The sequence below is a fragment of the Notolabrus celidotus genome, chromosome 3 (assembly GCF_009762535.1).
Source record: "Notolabrus celidotus isolate fNotCel1 chromosome 3, fNotCel1.pri, whole genome shotgun sequence".
In the NCBI taxonomy this organism is placed as follows: domain Eukaryota; kingdom Metazoa; phylum Chordata; class Actinopteri; order Labriformes; family Labridae; genus Notolabrus; species Notolabrus celidotus.
This window is the reverse complement of record NC_048274.1, coordinates 2,187,585-2,209,056: the sequence shown is the minus strand read 5'-3', so window position 1 is coordinate 2,209,056 and position 21,472 is coordinate 2,187,585. Positions and strand designations below refer to the sequence as shown.

Sequence of the window (21,472 nt, the reverse complement as noted above, 5' to 3'; positions counted from 1 at the left end):
AGAGAAGCTCCTACATCAAAATACTGAGAGTCCTCCTTTTTATTTTTAACATAAATGTATCTGAAATGAGCGTAGAGACTCAGAAATGAGGTACTCAAAAGAGATCAGATGGATCAAAAAAGTCTTGTGTGTCAAAAATAGGTTGATGCCGAATTATTTCTTGAACCCACGTCCTTGATTTAACCACCGGATTTTGAGCTTAAACTAAACAGACCATTTCACATTAAGATGTGAGCACACAGTAGGATGTGCCTTTAAATGGAAGCTAGAAGTAAATAGTATATTAAGTCACAAAAAGGGGCAACTTGAAACAGCTCTTCAGGGTACCTTGATACAGAGGACAAACTGTGTTTTAATAATGAAGAGTTACAGGGCCTCGAAACAAACACTTATCAGTGACTTGAAACACTTTAAAATAAAAAACCATACACTTCATATTATGTATTCTTGAGTAGAAGCTAAAGGTGACCTTTGAACATGATGAAACATTGTACATTGAACCAGCCTTGGTGGGGTACCTTAAAACACACACTTAAAGGCACATAAACTGATGCTAAATGGTTGCTTGAAATAAGAAGAATATGGTACCCTGAAACAGACACTAAAAAGTACCTTTAACCAATGATAAAGAGTAGCTCTCATTAATAACTTATTGTTACCCCCATGTGCGCTTAATGGTACCCTGATACAACTTCTTAGGGGTACCTTGATATAAAACGTAAAGGACACTTTAAAAAGGATAATTATCAGGGTCTTAGACAGACACTAAATGGTACAGTGAATAGGACTCTTAAGGTACCTTATAACAGACGCTAAATGAAGCCTTCAAACAGTTACTGAACAGTCATTGAAACGGATGCCGAGGGGTAAACCTTAAAGAGATGCTACAGGTTACTTTTACATGAGATACTTGGTGGTACCCTGAAACAGCTGCAAATGGTACCTTAAAACAAATACTGAAATACCCCCAAAACAGACCCTAATCATTCAAATAGACGCTGAATGGTTGCCTGAAATAAAAACAATGTTACCTTGAAACAGACACAAAGAGTTCCCATAAACAGTCATAAAAAAGTAACTAATTAATAGCTGAGTGTAACCCTTAAAATGTGTGCTTAATGGTACTCTGACACAGCCAGTAAGTGGGTACCATAATACAGCTATTTTAGTGTAGCTCAATAAAGACTGTAATGGGCATTTTCAAAAAGGATAATTCCCATTACATGGTACCATGACAAATACTATTAATGGTAGCTTTAACAAAATTATAAAGGTACCTTAAAACAGTCACTTAATGATGCCTCCAAACACTCACTGAGGAGTTCCTTAAAAAGATGCTAAAGGTTACCTTTACATGAGATTATAAGTGGTACCTTGAAACAGCTGCAGAAGGGTTACTTAAAACAAACACTGCAAGATTCCTAAAACAGATCCTTAAGTTGATCTTATAAAAGTCACTGTATGCTTCATCAAACAGATTAAAGGGTACCATAAAACAGATACTGAAAAGTATGATGCTTCCTGAACAGTCTGCTATGATGCTGATCAAACTGAGCTTCCCTCTGTATGAGACACCGGAGGAGGAGTGACACAGCATCTTGTTCTTTTGAGGGATTAGAACATGTCAGACTTTTTGACTTGAAGCATGACTCACACCAAGATATCATATGAAGCACAGAGCAGGGAAACATGGTGCTTATTGTTCTGACTGTGTTTCATTAGCGCCTCAGTGTTTGTTTGTTAGGACGGGAGGTCAGCTGTCTTAACAATGAAACCATATGGAACATCACACTCTCCTACAGTAGGCCACTGGGTCAATGTGTGTGTGTGTGTGTGTGTGTGTGTGTGTCGGCTGAGTGCTCTTCAAACTGATTAGCTGCCTGATGTGTCCCGATCACAGCAGCCGCTCAGTTCCCACAGAAACACACACACACAAAGAGTAAAAGCTCAGAGCTGCACATAATACAATTACTAACGTGATGTTGATGCTCGCGTGTGTCAGGAGCTGGTGGACATGGGAGGGGTGTGTTACTGTCAATCATCTCTCCTGACGATGATGAGGAAGAGGAGGAGAGAGCACAAACTACCCACCCTGAGAGATGCATTTAAACACACACACACGTCCACATCAGACACGGCGGAGGAGAGGGAGACTAAACACTTCTTAAAACACGCACCACAAACTGAAACCTCCACAAGTCTAGAGGAAGGCAAACTTGAGAGTCAGACTGCTTCAGGAGGTGGACTTTGGCCCACAGCTTCCCCCGGCGGTGTCTCCCGGTGTTTGGCTTTGCTAGGCTGCACCAGTCTCTGACTTTCAGTAAATCCTCGACATTCCTTCAACATTTTATCTACGCAAATATGTGTCACAACTCCCACGCTCACACATGCAGGGCTGGACCGTTAGTAAGGCTTTATTTGGGTTGCACCATCTGAGGTCAAAGTCGTACCAATGAGAGAGAAATCAGAGCATGAATCAAACATTTAAATCAATGTAGAGGGGATTAATTAAGACAAACTGATCAGCAGAAGAATCAGAATCTCTGTGTTGCAAGACTGAGGGGTTAGCGACAACAACAACACAAACATACCCCAAACTCTTATAGTCCTTTAGTCAGGATCAGGCTCAGACAGTCTACAAGAATTTAAAGCCCTTCTCACGCATAAAAACCTCACATTTTTTAAATAACACCAAAATTCAGCTGAGTTTTCTTTCAGATTTTCAGCTCTAAATCTCAGTTTGCGTGTTAAGGTGACTGTTTCTCAGCTGATTTGACATCATTACAGCGTGTTTAAGGATTTTTAAGACGGATGAGGCGAGCGGTGAAGAGTGTTAAGCTGAGAAACTGGGATTGTTTATTTTCCTGACTTTAACGTGCAGCGATCACACATCATACCGCGACTTCATGCTGAAATGTAACGAGGGGAATGGCTGGAAAAGTCTGGATTAACTTGGGGTGCATGCATGCAACCCACAGGTATAACGTCGGGACATTTTCAGGAGTGTACAACGATTACAAACAAACTCTAAAGCAGAAATATGAAGGAAGTTTCAACCTGCAACTGAGAAGTGCCAAAACTTTAAAGCAGAGGAGCTTTACAGACTCTGTTCACACATCAGGTCACTATTACTTCATTTGGAAACTTTACAAGGGATTCATTCATTCATTCAAACAATCGACCTGATCACGCAAGTCAGGAATTTTTCAGAAGTTTCACGGATCTGTAAAAGTGGCTATTCTGTTTTCCGTCTGAATCCGACCTCTGTGCCGGCAGGTGACGGGACCTGATGGGGCTCAGACAGTAACAAGAATCCAAAGCCTCTTTCCCACATGGGATGTAGATTTCAAATATTTCCCGTGATCGATCTTTGGATAACGATTACTTATCGATTAATCATTAAAAGAAAACGTAAACGTCTCTGTCAAAAACAATGCCAAATGTGTTTTTTCCCCTGAATCAAACTTTCCTTCACGACTCAATGTATATAACTGACAGTATTGAATATCTACGGATCGTATTGAGGTGTTCCAAATGTTAAACACGCTGAATATCAACGTGTGGAGCAGGCTCATAATCTCTGCTGACACACAGTCATAAAAGTGAAGGCTCAGACTTCAACAAGAGAACTGAACAGAAACATATTTCAGACTCACAGTGTCCAGTTTTCTGTCTACTCCTTCTTACTGAGAAAAATAAGCATGTGAACGTGATCAGGTGTCAGCCGGGAGCGCAACCGGGTCTGAATCAGTCCGGCGGCGGAGAAAAAAAGCGCTCATGGAGACCTGTCACTCAGCCGCATCTCCGCTGTGCGCAACACCTTCAGTCAGTTAATTCACATCCAAACTAGGGGTGCACCGATCCGATCCTGGTATCGGGTATCGGCTAGATCGGACTCAAAAAGCTAGATCGGATATCGGTGACAAAGGGCCGATATATAGTGCCGATCCATATGGCAGATTTATCGAGGGAAAGATTACAGAAACGCGAGTTATGTGATTTGGACGTCTTTATAAAATGTGCTGCTTGTCACAATATTAGACGTGGAGAAGGGAAACAATAAGGGCGAAGCTGGGCAGAGTAATAATGCATTCAATGATTTGAATAGCCCTTCTCCCTGCCACAGGTACACAGTACTTCTGTTGCCAAAACATGATTCTATCCTCACATTAAGGAATAGAGATTGTTAAATCAATACCAGGATCGGATCGGCTAGTATCGGTATCGGCAGATACCAAAGTCTAGGTATTGATATCGGTATCGGGACCTAAAAAGTAGGATCGGTGCATCCCTAATCCAAACATGCTTTAAACTTCAAACACCTCCCTGATAGCTGAACCAAAATATGAGACCACATGATGTTTGTTCCACGTGATAGAAAATCTAAACACAAAAATGTGTTGGAGTACGTTCTTAACATGACATCACTAGTCTGACATTTTCAAGACAATCTCACAACATTTATGTCTTGAAACGTCCTGCAACTGAGACGATCAGCGTCACACATGGACTTGCAACTCTATCTGAATTTGGCCGAGGTGTTGAGGATGTGCAAGAGGAAGAGGAGTCTTCAGTGATGGTGTCCGTTTCTGGGTTAACATCAGGACAACAATAAAAAGGACAGTTTGGTAAAACAAACCCTAAAGCAGAAATATAATAGCAACGGACGAGCGGCAACTAAGACGAGTAAAGATCATAAAGCAGGGAAACTCCACTCAACAAGAATGCATCGATGCCCTGCCCACTTACTTATGTGACTGTGCTCGAGCTGTGTATGTGTGTGTGTGTGTGTGTGTGTGTGTGTGCAGGTAGGCAGGTAGGGAAGCTTTCTGAGACAGCTGCAGGTACTAAACCGTTGTGTTGAAGCACTTCCGTTTTTTCCGGCTGTTATGTAAAGAAAGTTTCGTAGAGTCATCGTAGAGCAATACTTCCTTGGAAGAGCGTCACTTTAAATCTTTACCTGACTGTCAATGAAGGTGATACCTGATTGGATGAAGAGTTTCAGCTCTCCTCTGTTTGTTTGGGATTGAGATGAAGAAGAAGAAGAGAGAGGTAGAGAGAGAAGACAACAACAGCAGAGGACTGACCGCTACACACTAATTAAAATAACATGTGGTTGTTATTGTGCTGAAGAGACAGAGGGAGAGGAGGAAGAGGAGGAGGAGGAGGAGGGAGTGTGGACCACGACTAGACGGCCTCTGGTTTTTGGGGACAGTGGCCCTGCAGGACTCCAGACCAGGACGCAGTCAACCAAAGATCCCAAGAGGAGGAGGTGGAGGAGGAGGGGGAGGAAAAGAAGGGAGGGAGGCAGGAGGCTTCAACCCTCCAAAAAGCAGATGAAAGGAGGGAGGGGGAGGGCCTCTTTTCTCCACCTTCATGGTAGAGGGAGTGGACTCACTTCAAACAGTTTACACAGCGACATATTTACTGAGTCTGTCAGTTCTCCTTTAAAGGTTAAAACCTCTTTCATCACTCAGTTTGTACCTTTTAGAAGCTCATTTCTGCATGTACTGTTTCTCCTGATGTTTACACACAGAACTAAAATGTGTCTGCAGAGATCCGATCACAAAGTCAGCAGATCGTAAACACAGATCTGAACAGAGCAGAAAAAGATAGAGAGATATTTGCACTGGAGGTCTGGAGGGGAAGTTTGAGGTGAATTCTGGTATTTTTTAAACCCAGGCCTTTACTGTAGTATCAAAGGGTGTAATTAGCTAATGCATTAATGAGTTCAGAGGCTCAGAAGTTGCTCCAGAAGACTGTTGAGCCTGCAGCTCTGAAAGGATCTGTAACTGCTGCAAAGACATGCTTGGTTGAAATGTGACCGTTGTTTTTGTTTTCCTTTGATAGTCTTGGGAGGAAACATACTAGAGAGAATCCTTCAAGAGATGGGAAGAGAAGGGTGCTTTTGGTTTTTGGAAATCAGACCCCGCTTTTGAAATCGCTCTTTTAAAAGCTTCATTGACCCTGTGAACCGTGGAATTTGACTCTCTTTGACAGTCTAGATTGGTGAAATGTTGTTTTTTTTGTCTTTGTCCGAACAAATCATCTGAAACAAACAAATTGAATAAGGCAGCACCGGACAAACAACTCTGGTGTCCTGCTAAATGAAATGTCTGGCGGCTTTGCAGAGAGCATAGTACAATGTTTTTTCGGCTTTGAAAAATCATATCACCGTTACTAAGTATGGATTATTTCTGTAATAGCATTAGACACTAACATTAACAATCTGAGCCTGGCAGTGACAAACAAGCACTTTGTATGGACCTTCTTGGACTGGCTCTGAATTGATAGAATTTGCCCCTGAAGGTTACTTTGCAGCCATTACAGCTCAAACTGCAACATCCAAACTTTTGGTACCTCTTATCTGTTTACACCCAATGTTTAACATGGCCCAGGGTTTAAAATACCAGAACTCCCCTTTAATAAAAGCCTTCAAAAGGTGCGAGTCACGACAGCTGAAGTAACTTCAGCACATCTCAAACTGTTCTTCACTATCTGCTCTGAGAGGAGGGAAACTGACTCTGTGTTCTCTGAAAGACAAAGACACCAGAGCTACTCTGAGGAACAACCTCGCTGCAGTCAGCAGCAGGACACACAGCAGAACCACTGAGAGTGCAGATCTCAGATCAGCTGAGCCTGAAAACAACAACACATCACTCCAACATCACTGAGGACAGACTGTGTGCCAGCTGTGTCCGTGGTGAAGAGCATGCAATGACAGATAACTACGACTCTCTGATATCTGGAAACCACAACACGAATAATTCAGAAAATAAATAAAACATTTCAGATACACTCTGTTTGGAGCCGTCAGAGAACAGGAACTACATATTACACTGCTGCTGACTGGAGTTACAAGAAGGAGAGTTTAAGGAGCTCATACGTGGAAGGAAGAAGAAAACAGTGTTCAGTATTTTATGATGGCTATGTTGCAGCTAGTAATGAAGCCACACTTTTTAAACCTCCCTCTGCAGTGGGAAGGAGATGCAACATCAAAATCTGCCTGGGCTACCTGAAACTTTAAGGACCAGGAGCTAGTTTTAAGGCCTGTGTCCACTGTCAGCGCCAGGAACCTCACTTTCAGGGAGCTTACTGATGCTGGGTTGAAGAAGTCACGTTGGCACTTTTGATTCCCCTTGGTAGTGGCTGTTCAGTTTGCTTTAAATCGCTCTGCATGTGTAATTAATTGCTTTTATTCATGGACAATGTGAATTCTACAAAGCAAATGTGGAAAGGAATCATGTCCTGGCATTAGCTACAGCTCTAGGCCTGGACATTTTCCCTCCTTCATCATCATTGTTGACAAAATTGATATCAAAAGTCTGACCCTTTTTTGATTTTAATTGGTTATTGAGGGTCAAACTCCATTGGTTTTGTACAGAAAATAAGCGCCACCATTGCAATGAATGCAGTTGGTGGACACAGGCCCTAAATGCTCTTCCAGCCTTACATTTCACAGCAGTCTAATGATATTTAAAAAAGAGACGTATTCCTCTGCTGACGTATGAAAAACGTTTGCTTTAATTCTAATTGTTCTGTGCTGTTGCACAACAACAATAAAACCATATGGTCAGACATCTTTTGATTGCAGATCACTGTTTTAATTTACTGTCTACCCTCTGAGACTCAGCCAGTCTTTGTTTTTGTTCACTGTGCATTGTTGAAGTAATGAAGTTACAAACACACAGGTTCAAAGCTGCAGATTTCTACAATAAAGTCTGAAATTAACGCTGCAAGTACTTTCAGAGCTGTGAGACTTATCCTTTAAGTTTCTGTTCTGAGAACCAGGCTTTAGTTTTTCTTTATGCTGGGTTAAATGATGTTCCAGAAACTGAATTTAGAGCATGGTCACTGTGTTTAAGTTCCTCAAATGGTTCCTAGTCCCCTGGGGAAAGTTCCTGCAGTAGACACATGGCTTCTGAAAGGGTTCATGAGAAGGTTCGGATGTCAATCAATTCTTTGGGTAAATCTTATGATGAAAAACACGATGATGAAAAACAAGACTCAGCAGCGCTCTTCAAAGGGTAACGAGCTAAGAGAGTTTAATCTAAACTGGATTCTACCCGGGACTCTCTCACGGGACTCTGAAGGTCCAAAATGTTCTCACATCAGAGAATCAAAAACAAGAACAGGCAGGAAGACACAGGAAGCTTTCTGTTAGCACGCTCAGGTCCACTTAACTTTAAACTGCAGCAAAGTTAACATAATGCAAACACACACACACACACACAACCATCAAACACACACATACATAACAATCACACACACACGGGGAGAGAGGGGGAAGAGAGAGAGAGAGAGGAGTGGAGCTGCTTTCAAATCAAAGAATGTGGAGTCAAACTGACGCCAACTTCATATCCTACTGAATCCCTGCAACACACACACACACAGAGCCACACACCAACTACACAACTCAACACCACAACAGCTGCACGACATCCGAGCACAATTTAAGAGCGAATGAGTGTAAATGTGTGAATAAATGAGTGTACCGTACCTCGGTGTGTTCTGTTTGAGCGCAGCAGCCTGACTGAGGGGAGCAGAGAGCGGCAGCAGCCGACCACACACACACACACTCACACACACACTCACACGCAGACCACCCCCCCACCTCATTCACAGGCTGAATGGCAGATGGGCGGTCCCAGGAGGAGGACGGGGCAGGGGGAGGGTGGGTCACCAGGGCAACAAAGACTTTGTGAAAGGAGTGAAAGGAGGAAGGAGGGAAAACTTGGCACTGGAGTGATACCTGGACTACACAAACACACTCAGACACACACACACACACAACTTAAACACACACACACACACACAATGTTTAGAAAGAAGCTTTTCCTCTCTCTGACAAATCCATGATGTGGAGATGCAAAGGTTCAAGCAGAGAGGAGAGAGTCCTGCTGTGACTGTAAGTGTGTGTGTGACTGCAAGTGTGTGTTTGCACGTGTGTGCATGTGACTGTAAGTGTGTGTGTGTGTGTGTGTGTGTGTGTGTGTGTCAGGTCAATATATCAGCCTCTCCGTGTATCAGAGTGGAAACTTCACAATAAACTACAGTCACTTCACTGCACAGATAAAAACATGCACACTCAGATGAGGAGAGATTTTTGTCACTTTTAATTTTAAAGATTTTAAATATTCTTCTGATCACGCTTTCAAGAAGAAACCGCCTCATCAGACTGTTTGTGACGCTTTTATTAAGCCTTTTTAACTTCCAAACACTCAGGTTACTTTGTGTCCTTTTCCACTTGATGGTGAAGCTTCAGGAGTAAATAAAACAGGCAGAACAACGATCAATGTTGTCTCAAAATATGAAGCCCATGCAGAAGTGTTAGAAACTGCAATTCATCGAGCGACCCTTTGAGGCTGGCTGCAGAAACACCGGAAACCACATACACACCCATTCAAAGAAGACGATCTTTGCAGCATTAATAAACATTTTTACAGCCTGGTACGATAAACTGCTTGACTCTCTATCAGCACACACTGTAAAGGACACATTGAATTTTTTTCTAGGACATGACTGACTTGACTGACAGGCGGGAACAAATAGCTGTTGGCTAGGAGGTCCAAACCCCGCCTCTTTACCTCACACTTTTTTGGTTGGGTTCAGCATTTCCAGTATGGCTGCCGCCGCGACTGGCTTCAAAACAGCACTCAGGAACAGATGGGTGACGTCATGGATACTACGTCCATTATTTATACTGTCTATGGTACAGAGGCTAAGTCCTCGATTCCCAGACCCGACATGCTTTAGCGCTTGTCATTCCCACCTCTCTCTCCTGTCTCAATCAAAACAGAGGCCACAAAACAAAAACAAAAATCGATGCATTATTTCCCCCAAAGGAGAGACGTCAGCTCTTTCATTGTTGCAATGTTGTCTGTTACGTCTCTCCTTTTCTCTCTCTGTTAACTGCAGAGACTCTACTCACGTCCTGCAGACAAGGAGCAGTGCTGAAAAGATTGTCAACTGGTTAATCGATTAGGGGCTGCAAAAAAAGCAGCTAAAACAGTTGGAAAATAAACTTTGACAGGATGCCCAGGCGTTGTAAATGTGTTGGAAACACTAGCAGTGCATCCTTTACTGCAAAATCTTCACCTGCTGTTGCTAAGACTGCACAACTCTCTTCAGCTGCAGACATAAGAGACACAATGATGTCCAAAAAAAGGAGTCAAATGCAGATAGCACCCATCATCAGTATCATGTCATCGATTTGAGTCTTTACTAAAGGCTAATTTGTTCTCTACGTCTGATGCACTTACAGACACTGACAGAACCTCCTGCCGTACTCTGTGTTAAATACTGACCAAAAGTTGTAGTACCACCAGAGATCATGAGGGCGGCGTTGAGCGGTGTTGCCAACAGGTCAACTCAGGCCAGCAAAACACAACAAAGAGGAATACTTTGGAAAGTGGAGGGACTTTCTGAGGAAAGGTTGAAGGAGTACGTTAGAAACTGGCATCAGGAAAGATCTAGGAGTACCACATCTCGGATTTGGAGAACCCTGACACCCCGACTGATAATGTATAAATAATGACATGTACACATGAACACACACTCCCCCCTCCCTCCTACAGTGCAGGGTCATGTGGACAAAGACCAAAACCCCCTCCACACCCCGTTACAACACGCAGGGTCCACTATACAAACCATACAAAGCAATATTGACACTGTCTCCCCCCTCCTCGCCCGAACCTCCCTCCTGGCCTCAATACAAGCTGTCAGTTTCCCTGCAGGAGGATGATCTGAGGAGGAGGAGGAGGAGGAGGAGGTGATGTGTTGACGCTGCATCAGGCAGACACAGGACCAGAGACGGGGGTGTCTGTCACGGCAGTCTTTGTTTGTTTTGATGGAGAGAATAAAAAGTTGACTTCATTGTTTGTTGTCCCTGTTTCCATCGTTAAATGCAGTACGGCTGCACGATACTAGAAGACTGACCCTTTCTGTGATTCACAAAGTGGGTATGAAAAACAGAAAACTCGCTGTGTTTTTTTATGTCCTTACACACAAACAAAATCAACAAATCAAATCTATTTCTTACTCGTATGTCTCTGAGTTTAACCCTCTGACAGCCTGAATGAAAAAGTGTAGAGACGACCAGAGGAGGGTGCACGGGGGGAGCTATTCTTCATTAACTTTACAAATAAACTTTGAAGTCTTTGTTGCTCTCTAACTATTTTGCAAGCCTGGTCTGCATCGGTAGGTTATCCCAGCATGCTCTGAGCAGAGAAACAGCCAGGGAAGACTTTAAGATGCCACAGTTAGCTTCCAGTCTGCACACAACCTGACGGCATGGACCTACAACATGCGACCAACCAGCTCTCCCTTAGGTTAATTACATTATGAAAGAAAAGCCATCCCAGCATGCATTACACATCTAATGGGATCAAACTAACTTGTGCGTCCTTTCATTTGACCCTCTTTGTGACTCCAGCATCCAGCTGACTTAATTTGCGGCAGCGTCGCGTGCTTGTTTTCAGGCGGAGGACACACAGACTCTGCATTCACAGCGGTCAGATCACTCTGTGCTGCGGTAGAGTCTGCACTAATGTGATATCAGACTTTAACTGGAGGTTAGTCATGGAGAAGGAGAAGCTTGCAAGTTTCTGTTTTGCATCAAGTAGCTAAAAAAGTAGCAGCAGGCAGCGTTCCAGGTCATGCGATCGACATTGCACGACCTGAGATGTGATTTTTTTCCCATGCCCACAGAATAATCACGATGGTTTAACGATACACTGAGCAGCCTTGAGTCCGCTTTTTTCAACTACAAACGGATAAATCTTTTATTTTGGAGTGTTTAAGTTCATTAAAGCTGAACTAAGCACCTTGCTCTGTCACACTCCAGACTGCAAACCTCTCCAATGAAATGTTGTTTGGAAAAAAATACTGTCAAATTCGTGAGGAGAATACTAAAACTAAACTCAAATTAAGAGACAAGCTACTGGATACGAATGTGACTGTGCTGAGAGCTGAAGCAGAAACATCACAGAGCTGTTAAGAAAGCACCCAAATTCACAACTGTGATACCTGACACCTTAATGGAGGGCATACATAAACAGAGCTGTAATTAAGTTTTCATTTTAAAGTTCATAGACATCATTAGTAAGGGTGTATCTGTAAGGGAGAACTGAAGTAGCACCATCAGCTAGTGGACAAACGTGAACAGTACCTGGTCTAAGAAGCGGTAGAGGCAGACGGCCCGCTCGATGTTCGTGCCCGTTATTTTAACCCGCTGAGAGAAATCCTGAAGCCGAGCCCAGAAAGAATGAACTTTGACCTCGTAGACGCGGAGGTCAGCTGATGATACGTCACCCCAACGCTCCAGGTGACTCAATAACTCCTCGCCTCGTCTGCAGTTCTCCTGTGGAGGGAGAGAGGAGGATGAAAACAGGTCAAAATCAGATGGACAAACATGTTTGAGTGTGTGTTTGTGTGTGAGTATGTGTATGGGTGAGTATGTGTGTTTGTGTGTGAGAATCGTACATATGCAGTGGTGTGGAAATCTTTGAAGTCCTGCTGTTTTTTGTTCAGAAGCTCCAGAGAATCATCCGGTTCATCCAGACTCGTCAGACGCACCTCCCCAACCTCGTCCAGCCACGACTTCACCTGATACACAAAACCACAAATATAAAGTAGAAGTCAAAACAGTGTTGTTGTTGTTGTAGTATATAAGAAGTATCAGTCTCAAAGTTCTGGTATCATGACGACCCCAGCTCAGACTGACCTCGTTGAAGCCCTGCTCCAGCCGGCTGAACTCCAGGATGAAGGTGAGCTCCTCAGTCCTGGAGTTGGAGAGCGTCACGAGGCGGTGGAGCAGCTCGTCCACCTCGTTGTACAGAGTCGACACCGTTTCCAGCGCCGCGCGGTAATCTTCAGTCTCGCTCAGGCTGCTCTCCTCTCTGCGGAGCCGCGACAGCAAAGCTCCGCCCTCCTGCTGCAACTGCACCAATCGGCTGTCTGCTAGAATGTTACCCATCACTGCCTTGTACCTGGACAGCAGCAGCTCGGCATCCTGGGAAAAAGAGAGGGGGAGAGGTTTGTGTGAGTGGGTGTTTGTGGGATCGGTGGATGTGATGTGGCGGCTGTTGTGTGTTACCTGAGCTGCAGCAGGTAGAGGTGTGGACTGCAGGTTGTTGATGTTTTTCTGCAGCAGGTTGATGACATCTTCACACTGACTGGTTAGCTGCTCCACTCTCTGATTGACACACATACAAACACTTAAATATCTCATATAGTCCTAGTGAAATTAAGTATAATACTCATCCTGTTCAGTCATTTAGACACATAAATATGTAAAAATCAAGCCTTTAAAATACTGAAATCACATCTTGTAGAGGTATCGTTCTGAAACCACAATCATTCCCTGTTCTTGCAGAGTAAAACTTGAGTGAGGATGTTCTCAGGACTATGAATAAGTTCCACTGACCGATCTGAAACAGAGCCAGCTGCTCTGACTGAAGCTGAAAGATCCTCCAAACTCTGCAGGAAGCTGTCGGAGCTCCACATGCTTCTGAACGGACTTTAGAGAGTTCAACACCTCCACCTGAAACACAAACACACAGGTCTCTTAAACTTGACTCAAACCAGAATCAGGTGAAGGCGCAGGGTGTGATCGTGTGAGAGGTGCTGTTACCTGTATTGCTGGCGGTTTTTCCAGACGTAGAGACGAGTCCTTGTTGACCAGCAGCAGCACAGAGTGGATGGAGCCTGGTATGTTCTCCTGCACACACACAGAAATGTTTCAGTGGAGGTGACATATTTAGATCTGCTACGGTCTAGGTCCCACATCAGCTGCAGAGGAACTTGTGATTTCCACTCGCAGGGAAGTCAGACATCAAACTGTTGCATCTCAGATTTCACGCTTGATTTTTTCTTCTGAATGTGAAGTAGACGCTGACACATTGTTGGCTTCTCTGTAAGTTAATGAGTCTCACTGTTTCGGTTTTAATGCGGTGTGTGTGTGCCAAACAACACAACCTGTCTGACTTTATGTACACTTCGTATCTGAACTAGATTTACTGCCTCCAGGTTGGTTGTGTCTGCCAAACATGCAAGTTTCAGTATGCATCCATCGTTGCTCCCGACATTATGAGAGTGTAACTGTGGAGGGTTTGATTTGATGCAACCAGAGGAAGGAGGGCAGCAGGAGGACATCTGACCAAGAGGCTGAGGAGACCTTTGACACAGCGCAACTGTCGCCCTCTGCTGGTCAGTGACCAGTCAGAGCCAGGATGACTGACCAGGGACAAACATCAGAGACTTAAATCTGAGGATCTTTAACTTGAGTCCAGCCAACGACAGAGATTATTTTGCATTTGATAATCCAGATTCTGAAATCCCTTGCAGCTTATCTGAAAAATTTGAAATACTCACCTCAGAGCTAAGAGATGGAAACTCTTCCTTTAAAATGTATTAATTCAACTTTAAATGAGTGACTAGTTGTCCTTCTTCTTTGTCTCTCTCTTTGATTTTATTCCTCTTAATCTTATGCATTCTTTTGTTTGCAGAATTGTCACATATCTTTCTCAGTTTTTGTTGTAAGTTTTATCACACAGTGTTTGCTCAGGTTTTAATGAATCAACTTCTCTTCCTTCTCCTCTTTCTGCACCAGGAGACCTGAACGCAAAGGTGTCGTGACAGTAGGAAATTAGCAAACCAACAGATTGTCTGCGGTTGACAATTTGACCCACATTCGCTCAGAGCAGTTGTTCAGTAAATATTAAGTTCCTCTTTCATCTGGCATGTGACCCCTCCTGTGTTTACCTCCACGTGCCTCCAGTCAGACTCACCTGAAGGGACCTAAGTGCAGAAAACATGACAGGGAGAGGGAGAGCTCTACGGGCATCCACCAGCGCCGTCAGTCCCAACGCCATCACCTCCTTTCTGTTTTTGCCACAGGAAGAAATGTCAGAGGGATGACATCATACAAGGTCAGTGTGGAGTGAACTTGGAGGTGTTCTCACCTGAGGGTGGAGGTGTAGTAGAGCAGGAGGCGGAGCAGCTCTGCGCTGTCACAGTCAGGGTTTGACCACACAGTGTTGTTGGTACAGATGGTCAGGAGAGCCCGACCGCCTCGGTCTCTGGTTCCTGCAGAGAGACGCAGAGGAGACACTGATGTCAAACATACATCACATGAACATCCAACACGGCATATACACACCAATTGAGACAATACGAGTAAAACTTAGCACTTTTAGAAATCAAGACAAACAAAGTGGCTTTAAAAACAAATTAAACTAAACTAAAACTGAAAATCAAAAGTGTCTACATCAGGGTTTCCTCACCAGGCAGACAGAGAGCTGCAGAGTTTTTCAGCACGCTGTAAAAGTGGTACTGGGAGGACTGGGACAATTGGGAGGATTGAGAGGTCTGAGAGAAGCGCACTGGGACCGCAGGAGCAACTCGAGCAGCTCGAGCTGGTTTTGGTTCTGCTGGGCGTGGATTATCAGGCAGACTGACATGTGTCTGGGCCGGGGGCGTCTCACTGCAGAGGCCTGTTGAGAGAGGACAAACACACTCACACACTCTTCCCTGATGCTTCACATTAAAACTGAAACCACCTGACGAGAGGAGGATCAAACAATCCTTCATGAATTAGCAGATTTAATAAGAGGACCTCAATCTGTGGACTTCTGTGGGCTGTATCTACATCCTGGTCCTTCAATTAAATCTCTTCTAATAATAAGTTCTCACCTCTTCTGAAGAGAAACAACATCATATCTCTCTTGCATTACCTTCACATTATACTCCCTGAGAAAAAGTTGTTCCTTTCAGCACCAGGATGCACAAAATACACACACAAAATAACCTCCTCACTTCTGTTTATGTTATACTGAGCGGTCTCTTTGCAAATGTCATCATAAATCATCACAAAGACAGCTCTGTGGTCTGAATTAGCAGCACACTCTCCTTCAAACGAATGGGTTTATCTCTTTAACCTTCCATCAGGACTGCTGGGACAAACAGTTTCTTTATAAACTAATTCTTTCAAGTTTTGTTATTTAATCTAACACAAAATCATCTGGTTGTTAAAGTAAAACAGCCTCTAACTGAGCTGGGCTAAAAATACAATCTGATCCAGCAGCATGTCCTGCAGTGCTTTCAGGCTGTTCTCAGGATTCAAAGCAGTGAAAGTCCTGTTTCAGATAAAACAGCCAGAGGGAGGGAACGATCAGTTCTCTGAAGTCGAGCTGGTTTAAATTTAACAGCCGACCAAATCGGCAGATGTGGGAATGAAGTCTGAAGTGAGAGCTTTGTTTACATGGTTACTGTGTGCTGCTGAAGAGGAGGAGTGATTCTTCATCTTTACATCATAAAACCTTCAGTTATCAAAACGATCAGCTGATTGCGACTCTACGACGCTACAACTCCAGTAAACCACCTGCTGCCTGCTGGAGAGTGTGTGTTAGAGCGAAAATGGAAGGGGAGGTGTGTTTGAGCTGAAGAGGTGCATGAAGAGGAAGGTAAAAAAAAGGGAAGGAGGATGAGGAGGACGAGGAGGACGAAGAGGACTGTTACAGTCAATCAGAGGAGGAACAGGAGGAGAAGGAGGAGGTGGAAATAAATGAGGACAGTTTGTGGGATGGACAGCAGGAGAGGTAAAAAAAGGGAGTGATGAGGAGAGATGTTTCTGTACCTTCAGTTTGAAGCTCTGCAGTTCTTCCTCCACCAACCTCCTCCTTCTTCTCCTCCTTCTTCTCCTCCTCTTCCAGCTTCTCCTGTGCTTTTTCAGACTCTTGAGTCCTGTGAGAGTCTGAATTCATCTCTGGTGTTTTAGATTCCTCAGCAAGGGTTTTGAACGAGTCCTCTTCAGGGTTGGAGTCTTCAGACTGAATGTTTGTTTCGTAATAACGGTCTTCAGGGTGAGTTTGTGGTGTGTTAGACTTTTCCATGTGCGTGTTGTTTTCACAATAAGTGTCCTCGGGGTGAGTGTGTTTATTATTTTCAGAACGAGAGTCTTCATAGTTTGTGTGTATCGTGTTTTCTTCAGAAAAAGAGTCCAGCGAGTGTGTGTGAAGTGTGTGTTTTACATGATCAGAGCCCTCAGAGTGTGTGTGAGGTGTGTGTTTTACACCATCAGAGCCCTCAGAGTGTGTGTGAGGTGTGTGTTTTACACCATCAGAGCCCTCAGAGTGTGTGTGAGGTGTGCTAGACTCCTCGAGGTGTGTTTTGTTTTCACAATCGGTGCCCTCAGAGTGTGTGTGATTTGCATTATTTTCCGAACAAGACTTTTCAGAGTGTGTGTGTTCAGAGCCCTCAAAAGGTGTGTGTTCTGAACCCTCAGAGTGTGTGTGTTCTGAACCCTCAGCTTGTGTCTCGACCTCCTGCTCGATGTGTTTCTCTTCACCTCCTCTCTCCTCTTCTCTCGTCACTTGCTGCTCCTCATCCTCCCTCCTATCTTGACTGTGCTGCACGATAATAAACTGAACCTCCTCTTCTACCTCCACCTCCTCTAACTCATCATCAGACTCTTCCTCTCCGTCATCCTCTGTCTCACTTTCATAATCTTCATCTCTCTTACTCTCTGTGTCTTCCTGCTGTTCTCCTTCCTTCTCCTCACCCTCATCATCTGACACTACCCTTTCATTTGTTTCTTTCTGCCTCTCAGTCAGCTCCCCCTCTTCTATCTCTGTCTCTCCTTCTTTTTCTTGCTTCTCCTCTCCTACCTCTTCCCTCTCTTTCTGTTCTGTGCAGTTTGCAGGTTCCGTGTTTGGCATCAGACCCCGGCCTGAATCAGTACCTTGTGTTTGCTCCTGTGACTGACAGCTGGAGGTTTCCACGACGTCAGGAAGGGCAGTGGAGGAGGAGGAGGATATCGGGGTGAGGATGATGGATCCAGAGGAATCCTGGTCTTGGCTCTCCTCTGTGATCCTGGAGCGCTGCCCGGTGTGTGAGCTGACCTCCTCACAGGCCCCGGAGGAGTGTGTGGTGTGAGTCATAGCAGCAGTCAGTGTGTGTGTGCTCACAGTAGAGTGTGCGTTAATGCTTTTGTGAGTATTCTGTGGTTGTGTGCTCGTGGAGGAGTGTGTGTCGGAGGTTTGGAGAGGTGTGTGTGTGTTAGTGGTTGTGGTGGTATTCAGAGGTGTGTGTGCAGTGGTGTGTGTGCTGGTCCTGGCTCGGTGCTGCAGGCTGATGGACTGAGTTAAGGAGCCTTTCTGTGGGGAGAAGAGAGGCAGCGGGAGCTCCGACAGCTCCACATACTCGCCCTCTGAGTCAGAGTCTTCGCTGCTTGCCTGCGATTGGTCAGTTTGTGGAGACGATGGGAGGAGCTTAACATCCTGTTTTGAGGTATTAGCATCTCTACACTGATTGGTATTTATTAACAAATCTCCCTCCTTAATTGATGACTCCTTATCTTCCTTCAGGGAGGTCCGGGGCTGGCTGATGAATTGTGGGTAGACCAGGTCCTCCCAGGGGACCCTGAAGACGTCTCCATTGGCAGAGAGGAGGCAGCGCTCCAGCCTGGACGCTCCTCGCTGCTCCCTCTCCCTGTTCACAGAGTCCAGCCAGGCCATTGTGAAGAGTGAGCGCAGGGCTATCTCCAACACCTCCTGCTGCTCCACATGGCGGCTGCTGGCTGACGCGCTGCACAGGAGCAGGCGAGGGGAGGAGGCGACGGCGCTCCTGCAGGAGGCACCGCGTGCTCGAGGTGGAGGAGGAGCCGCAGCAGGGGGAGAAACCAGCAGGTAGAAGTCTCCGGGGTGGAGGAGGCGCGAGTCCAGGGGACAGAGATGAACAACTACCTTCTCGTGGACGCACAGAGGCCAGCCTTCATGACGGAACAGCAGGCCGCAGTACGGCAGCTGAGGAGAGGAGAGGAGGACAGATTATGAATAAGATGCATTAAAGCTAACTGTAAACATTCAGTGATCGTCTTCTTCCTTTCGTTACATCATTTGTTCACAACAGACTTCAGTAACTTCAGTGAGTTCACCTGTCTTCTTTGTATCAGGGCTGTAATCTAATCTAGTCCTAATCTGCAGAATCAACTAAACACAGCTCTACTTGTTTCCAGACATGATTCAATATAATCAGATCAACCTCCCACATACACACACAGTGACTTCCTTCCTAACACTATGGCCTCTGTTTGATTGATGATTGTGAGCAAGGCGCCGCCCAGCAGCCGCAAGGCGAGTGACAAAGCCGCAGCATCACCTAAACCAAACATGACACATCAGCCAACCACGCGTGCCACAGCAGACAAGAACGGGCAGGAGCAGAGAGAGAGAGGGAGAGAGAGAGGGGGGGAGAGAGAGTGGACTGATTGAGTCATCAGTGAGAGTAAGTTCCTCGCAGAGTTAAGTCCTGACTCACGGGGGAACTTCATGTGTTCTTTTGCACCCTATCTGACGGCTGGAGGAGGACTACACAGAGTCCACTGAGGATCTGTTGTGCGGGGACTTCTTGGTACAGTTGGTTTAGAGATTGGAGCTTAAACACGGGAAGTGAACATGGTGTCACCTGAGATAGTTACTGCAGACTGAGATATAACAGCCATACAGCCAGGAAGATTGGCCAATACAGAGAGAGACAGCAACTTGAGACTTATGGTAGCTTATAAAGACGAAACAGTAACAATAAAAGATCTAAAAGTAAACCTTCAGACTTCAGACTGAAGGGCAACCACTAGAGACTGAATGGTGAGTGAACAGCAGACCCTACAGAGTCCACATGGTATAACAGCCACAAAACAAAGACTTAGCAACAGACTGCTCTCCTCTCAGACTGAGGGACAGGCGTATACTTACACAGGCATCTTGCTGGAGGTTCGCTAAGAATTGCTTCACAGGCAGAAGGAAGTGTAAAAGGTAGCGAAGACCGTCTCCTCTGTAGCAGTTCTCCACCACGTTGAGGACCTGACAGAGGACAGTGGGAGACGTGGCCTGGAAGGGCGGGTAGAGGGATGACAGAGCAGTCTGGATGCAGCGGTCCAGAGATTCAGAGTCCTGGAGGCAAAAGGAGGAGAAAGGCGAGGGTCAGACTTACAATAATAATACATTTTATTTTTAGGCGCCTTTCTGGACACTCAAGGTCACCTGACAACATACCAACAGTATAAAACAACACAGTAATAAATACATAAATACAATACTAATAAAATGAAAGGGGGGGGGAGTCATTCAAGTTCCATAAAGACAGATTAAAGAGAGTACGCTTGGTGGAAAAGGTGTGTTTTGAGGCGGGATTTGAAGGTGTTGGGAGAGGTGGAATTTTGTAAGTCCTTGGGGAGAGAGTTCAAGAGGCGGGGGGCTGAGCGGCTGAAGGCTCTTGACCTCATGGTGGTTTAAGCGAGCAGGTGAGAGGGTGAGTTGGGTGGAAAAGGAGGATCTGAGACTACGGTATGGTGGGTATTTAAGGTAAAGGTGCTCAATGAGGTCCTGATGAGCTCGGTTGTTGATGGCCTTGTAGGTGAGGAACAGAATCTTAAAGATGATGCTGTGTTTGATGGGGAGCCAGTGGAGTTGCTGCAGGACAGGTGTTATGGGGCTGGTGGAGGGGGTTTTAGTGAGGATGCAGGCAGCTGAGTTTTGAACCAGTTGAAGTTTATGGATGGACTTGTCGGGTAAACCAAAAAGAGGGGAGTTGCAGTAGTCTAGGCGGGAGGTGACCAGGGTGTGAACCACAAATTGCAGTACTGTTGGGGGGAGAGAGACGGACGCAGGCGAGAGATGTTATAGAGATGGAAATATGCTGAAGTAAGACTTCAACAACACTCAAATATAGTTTAGCTTGCACATGCAGAGGCCTTTTTACGCCGTATTAGGCATCTTAGTCATTATTAAGATGAGTGAAGTTAACCCTGGGTGATGATTCTTGAGTATCAGCTGACCAGAAACTGTTATCGTTCAGAGCTTCTGCAGCAGAGGTTTTTGGTATGCTCCAGGGTTTAAATGTAAAACCATAAAACTATAAAAAACAACATCTGAGAACGTGCTTGTGTTTACAGGACATACAGCTGCCGTCTTTAAAAACGCCACACCTCTGAATCACATTCCAGCTGCTCAAAGAACAGAGAGTCATTGTACGCCCTCCACTTCTTAAACATCTCCACTGTTTCTCTTTGACCACGTGTGACACACCGACCTGCCCACAGAGAGGAAGACGGTCCTTTTGGTTACCCTGCTCTGAAAGGTAAATAACCACTGACCGTTTACACCAACCACAGCTTCCTACGCTATTATTAGTCCTTATACTGTACATTAGCGTTCAGTCAGCTGTTCTTCATCTCTGCCCTGCCAACACGCCTCATATCAGCACGTGTTCAATCTTTGAGTGCACAGACAAAAACAAGTTCATGCTAACCGCCCTGGGCGTACCCAGCAGGCGCAGGAGGTGTGGCGCACGGGGGACCAGAAACGGGGCTGTAACTGGATCCACTGGTCTGGAAGCTGCAGAGACTGCTCAGGTAAAAATATCTGCCGGCACACGACGTCTGGCTCCAGCTCTCTGACCGACATACGTCTTCATG

General features: G+C 45.1%; 1 protein-coding gene across 6 annotated transcripts in view; it reads right to left on the bottom strand.

Moving 5' to 3' along the window:
• plekhg4 (pleckstrin homology domain containing, family G (with RhoGef domain) member 4) overlaps window positions 1-21,472 on the bottom strand; it is a 78,366-nt gene that overhangs the window by 7,309 nt on the left and 49,585 nt on the right. For all 6 annotated transcript variants that reach the window (XM_034679859.1, XM_034679858.1, XM_034679860.1 and 3 more), the window contains 11 exons: window positions 19,752-19,949; window positions 16,637-18,803; window positions 15,285-15,494; window positions 14,964-15,087; window positions 14,790-14,883; window positions 13,634-13,720; window positions 13,427-13,543; window positions 13,097-13,195; window positions 12,725-13,012; window positions 12,484-12,606; window positions 12,170-12,361 (listed from right to left, as the gene is read on the bottom strand). In XM_034679859.1, coding sequence (XP_034535750.1) covers window positions 12,170-12,361; window positions 12,484-12,606; window positions 12,725-13,012; window positions 13,097-13,195; window positions 13,427-13,543; window positions 13,634-13,720; window positions 14,790-14,883; window positions 14,964-15,087; window positions 15,285-15,494; window positions 16,637-18,515 — 3,213 coding nt within the window. In that variant the 5' untranslated portion in view covers window positions 18,516-18,803; window positions 19,752-19,949. The remainder of the gene's footprint in view (window positions 1-12,169; window positions 12,362-12,483; window positions 12,607-12,724; window positions 13,013-13,096; window positions 13,196-13,426; window positions 13,544-13,633; window positions 13,721-14,789; window positions 14,884-14,963; window positions 15,088-15,284; window positions 15,495-16,636; window positions 18,804-19,751; window positions 19,950-21,472) is intronic.